The following is a 5,354-nucleotide window of genomic DNA, read 5'->3' as shown; positions in this document are numbered from 1 at the left end:
CTTCTCATGTATATGAAGCATGTGATCCTCCGATCAACCGTTACCGTGGAGAATGGAGGTCGAAGAGAAGATTGAAAACTGTTTTCCGTTGTGCTATGCTAAATGTTTGAACCTTACTATAATAAAGCTAACATTATGTATTAAATAATGTTTCTGATAATTTCTATTTTTATCGCTACATATAGTCAGTGCTTCGGCTTTTTCAGAAAATTAGGTATAAGCAACAGGGACGCACGGTTCTAAATGGGTGAGGAGATGAATAGCCAAAGTTGAAAACTACATCCTCCTTTAGACTCCCAGGAATAAGAACCTGAGTGGAGAATTTGAGGATCTTTTACATTTGATAATTTTGTACAGTCGAGCGTTTCTTTCGTCTCAACACTTGATTCCTCTCCCTCTCATTTTTCTCCATCTTCGGCTTCTCTTCCTCTTCTTCTCAAACCCCGGTAGGCTTAGAAAGGGCTCGGGGGAGGCAGCCCGGCCAGGCGATGTGGGAGGACGGCATTAGGATTTTGGTGGCGAGAAGAGGCGGCAGGTCCGGGCAGAGGTGCCCATGGAGAGTGTTTCTCTCGCTCTCAGCACCCCCTCTTATTTTTCTCCATCTCTAGCCTCTCTATCTCTTCTTCTACAACTTTGGCGGGCTTAGAGGAGGCTTGGGGGTGGCAGGCCGACCAGGTAGTGAGGACGGCGAGAGGACGACGTTAGGATTTCGACGTCGGAAAAGACGTTAGGTCGAGGCAGGAGCCTCATGGCCATGGCGGTGATGGCAGGGGGAGGGGGAGGCGGAGGCCGCCGCGGGCACCATAGGCACTGGGAATTTTATTACGAGTCTGTACGAGGCCTGCTAGGGTTGCTCTCACACGCTGACACGGGCCGTGTTTCTGCGGCTGTGAACGACGCTCGCGGCCGAAAGCGAGGCGCACAACGGCCGCGCTCGCACCGCAGAAACAACCAAAAGCCACCGAGCGCCCACCGCACAAATCTTTCTGGCTGCCGTCGCTTTCCTGCGCTCCCACAGTCCCACCACTCCACACCTCCCCTCCCTCCCCTCCACGGCTTCGCTCGCTCACCCGGCCAAAGCTCCCGTCACGAGGGTTTCAGGTCTGTTGGCCCCTAGCTCCTCGTCCGCTTCCCGGGCCGCCGCTTTTAGGTGTGACTTCCGCATCTGGTCCTGACGGGGATCGCTGGTTTCTTCCTCCAGAGATCGCATCTCTGGTCCGCGGGATCCGATGAGATGCGCGGGTACTCTCGCAGTCCGAGCTCGTAGCAGGCATGGCTGAACCGGCCGCTTCTTCGTCTTCGTCCGGATCCTTCGCCGCGCGCCGCCTACATGGCGCCGGCGTCTTCAGGGACTCGGCGCTCCCGTACAGTGGCCTCGCCGCCGCACCCCCGCCGCCTCTTCCGCCGGTGCAGGTTGCGGCTTCCGGCGCCGGCCGAGGCGGAGGCGGAGGCGGAGGAGGGAAGATTAGCCCCGCGGTGCTCTTCATCATCGTGATTCTCGCGGTGGTGTTCTTCATCTCCGCCCTGCTCCACCTCCTGGTGCGTGTCCTCGTGAAGAAGCAGCACCGCCGCGGCGGCCGAAGGGGCACGGCGTCGTCGCCGGCGGCGGCGGCGGCGCGGGGGGCTGGAGGGGAGGCCGGCGGGGCGGACGTGGCGCTGCAGCGGCAGCTGCAGCAGCTGTTCCACCTCCACGACTCCGGGCTGGACCAGGCCTTCATCGACGCGCTGCCGGTCTTCGCCTACCAGGAGATCGTTGTGGGCGGCGGCGGCGACGGGGACAAGGAGCCGTTTGACTGCGCGGTGTGCCTGTGCGAGTTCGACGCCGAGGACCGGCTCCGCCTGCTGCCGCTGTGCGGGCACGCCTTCCACCTCAACTGCATCGACACGTGGCTGCTCTCCAACTCGACCTGCCCGCTCTGCCGCGGGGTGCTCTTCGTCCCGGGGCTCATGGGCGAGGACAGCCCGATGTTCGATTTCGAGGAGAGGCTGGAGGAACGGCGGTCGTCCGAGGACTGCGACGACGGATTTGGATTGCCTGGGCTGAAGGCTTCAGGGTTGGCACAGACACCGGTGGCTGAGAAGAAGGTATTCCCCGTGAGGTTGGGGAAGTTAAAGAATGTCGGAACCCAGGGTGCGGTGGAAGGTGGCAATGCCAATGCCAATTCCCGTGTGTTGAGTAGGGATCAAGGGGAGAGTAGCAGCAGCAGCTTGGATGGAAGGAGATGCTTCTCCATGGGCACCTATCAGTATGTTCTTGGCACTTCCGAGCTCCAGGTAGCTCTCCAGCCTGGCCGGATTAGAAATGGCGCTGGTGGTGCAATGAGGGCAAGACCTCCTGGTTTAAGTTCGATCAATGCTGATATTATGGAGGGGAAGAAGATCTGTGCACGCAACAAAGGGGAGAGTTTCTCCGTGTCGAAAATTTGGCAATGGTCTAATCTTAAGGGCAAGCTACCTGCTGGTTCGGATGAATGTTCGGATGCCGGGAGCCTTCCATGGATGAAGAGAGGAGGTGCTGCGGATACATCAAACTTATGACTCTGTACCAGTGTAATGTGATAGTAGCCTTTCTTTAGTTAGTGTTGCTCACCTGAGTTCTTACCTGTAGTCATTTTTATTATCTAATTTTCATGTGCTGATTTTGATTGGAGTGCCAACCTCATTGGGGGCTTAACTTTTGGTGGTCTTGCTGTGTTAGTATGTTGCACCATGAAGATTGTGATGACTTAGAATGATCTGATTCTGGTCTGCCTAATATTTTGTGTTGGGTCTAATGTATCATTTATTCCTCCATCCAAAATTATAGGTCATTGTGGCTATGCTCCTAGATACGCTATGTCTAGATCAGAGTATAGTTGACATTGACCTGTGACTTCTCCACTCCATTCATTTGACAAATATTCATGGGAAAACATGTACTACTATTATGGGTTACTATTAGATGTATCATAGCATAATTTAACTGTCCGTGCACTAGTAAAAGTAATTGGCTTCTTTAAACCCCTGTTTTACTTTTTTTTTGGTCCTCTGGCAATCTAGTCATATTTTTCTAATATGTAGATGGAATTGCATCATATTCCCATGAAAGTGGCTATCAACCGCTAAACAATTCTTACAGCATGGAAATCTTAAGGTGGTGTTTTTTTAACTCAAATGAATTAAGGTAACGTATTCACTTTAGTTTCCTTAAAAATGACGTCTTTTGCCCTTTATATGATTGTGAGTGAGTTTCAGATTCTCTAGTTCAGATACTATTGCCTGCTATTAAAGAGTGTTTTTGACTCGTAAGCAGAACAACATTCAGTATTTCATCTTGTTTTTAGCTTTGTGTTGAGTTCGAAACATCATAAATTTTGAATTATGGTACTAAGAATATATGTAGTCATGGTATTCCCGCTTCATCCTTGTGACAAGCAGTTGAACACTGCGATTGACATGCACCGGAAATTCTAATGATTGAGCCTGCATTCTCAGACTAAACATGTCATTTGCTTTGGTTCCCCAACTAAAATTTAGTCACTATCACATCGGATATTTGGACACTAATTTGGAGTATTAAACATAGACTAATTACAAAACTAATTGCACAGATTGAGACTAATTTACGAGACGAATCTATTAAGCCTATTTAGGCTCATGTTTTGTCTTTCTAATTAGTATCAAATACCCGATGTGACATCTACTAAACTTTAGTTCCTGGATCCAAACACCCGGTTATTCTGTCGGTCATCTGCTACCTTTCTCAACGTCTCTTCCTTTGAGACCACTTTGTGAAGTTTACAACCTCTCTTTCAGGAATCTCTTTTCTCAAAATAATGGAAAAGGTTAAGATGAGCTGAAAGAAATCCCTGGGCAGCCAGAAGCCCATAATGCTCGAATTATAGATGTACTATCAACATTCAGTATTGCTTTATGTTTAGTATATATATCTACAGATAACACTTGCATCTCTATTTTCTTACCATTCTATTGTAGTATCAATGTTTCTCAGTTGCTCTGGTTTTGCTGTTACTCAATTCCAATTTGTTGCATGTAATTCGTCATTCGATTTCCCTGTCTGTCAATTTTATGATCCACAAAGGTGTTACGATATTTAGCTGGCAAGTTGGTAAAGGGGAGCTAACACCTTTTGCGTTGGTGCTCCATCCCTGTGGAAGGTGTGACCTCTCCCTTTTCTGCATGGATATGGATATCCAATCGTGGTGGACTACACGGTGCCCACGCTGTGTGGAACCAAGGAGCTTTTCCGTGTTGGCTGTTGGCTGGGCTGATAAGGCATGGCTGAAAGTATTGTTGGCTGATTTGTTGTAAGAGAAAAATATTATTTGTTGGCTGAAAAAGTATGGTTTATAAGTCAAACGAACAGGACGTTTCATGGTACAGTAAGTATTCTGATGAGATAATAAAGGGCAGTGCTTTTTAGTGAAGTGGAACTCTCATGTAATGTGTCTCTTCTCCTTCGTTGTTAATTTTGTATCCCAAAAAACATTGTGAAGTGCTTGCACCAAATAACTCCACTAAATCAGATGTGCGGGTATCATGCTCCATATTCTGTAGACTCCGCGTTTTGCCCTGGGATCTCATCTGAGAGGTGAATCAACTTGACTTCTCTTGCTGTTCCAAATAGTTTCATTTGTTAATTCTATATGTGCTGTTAGTAACCAGATCTGGAATACCAACTGTTTTTGCTGTCATCTGAAACAGTTGCTTGTGCTCGGCTCTCCAGATTTCCACGTTCATGATGGCGAGTCCCAATGATTTGTTCAATTTCAAATGTTGCAGGCCCCAGGACCCACAAAGCTTCAGGTCTCAGGTCCAGAGGTACCAGCGCTCATCAGATATGTCACGGTGTTGGATCCGATGACTAAAGTTTAGCGGATGTCATATCGGATATTTGATACTAATTAGAATAACTAAATATAAGTCTAATTAAGTTTAATAGATTTATCTCGTAAATTATTCTCAATCTATATAATTAGTTTTATAATTAATCTATGTTTAATACTTTAAGTTAGTGTTAAACATCAATGAAAAAAAAAATAGCAGGGCAACCCAGCACCCAAGTCTCGATACTGTTCTCGACGTGAAATTTGGTGGACGCAACATGTTTCGTTCAGGCTTTCAGCTCTGCGACCACTGTTTCTTCTCGGATGCAGCCGCTCATGAGTAAGGCCAGGCTTGGGCATTATTGAAACGGACAAGAGCACCTGAACAAAAACGGGAGGCTTGCGAATTGAATGGTCGTGTTGTCATGATCGTTGTCCTGGTTTTGGGTTTTGAACTCGGCAGCTTTCTCAGCACTGTCAGAAGGTCAACGAGTCCTTTAGACCTTGCTTTGGCTCGGTGCTGTCACT

The 5,354-nt window shown here is 48.1% G+C and overlaps 1 protein-coding gene across 1 annotated transcript; it reads left to right on the top strand.

The window, feature by feature from the left end:
- The first annotated feature begins 477 nt into the window (after positions 1-477).
- Positions 478-2,697, top strand: LOC136527314 (RING-H2 finger protein ATL46-like). Its single transcript, XM_066520002.1, has one exon. It carries the CDS (start codon positions 1,273-1,275, stop codon positions 2,536-2,538), a length of 1,266 nt encoding a protein of 421 aa, XP_066376099.1. The 5' UTR covers positions 478-1,272; the 3' UTR covers positions 2,539-2,697.
- The last annotated feature ends 2,657 nt before the right edge of the window (positions 2,698-5,354 follow it).

The sequence above is a fragment of the Miscanthus floridulus genome, chromosome 19 (assembly GCF_019320115.1).
Source record: "Miscanthus floridulus cultivar M001 chromosome 19, ASM1932011v1, whole genome shotgun sequence".
Lineage (NCBI taxonomy): Eukaryota > Viridiplantae > Streptophyta > Magnoliopsida > Poales > Poaceae > Miscanthus > Miscanthus floridulus.
The sequence above is the reverse complement of the archived record's forward strand: the minus strand, read 5'-3'. Positions and strand labels throughout refer to the sequence as shown.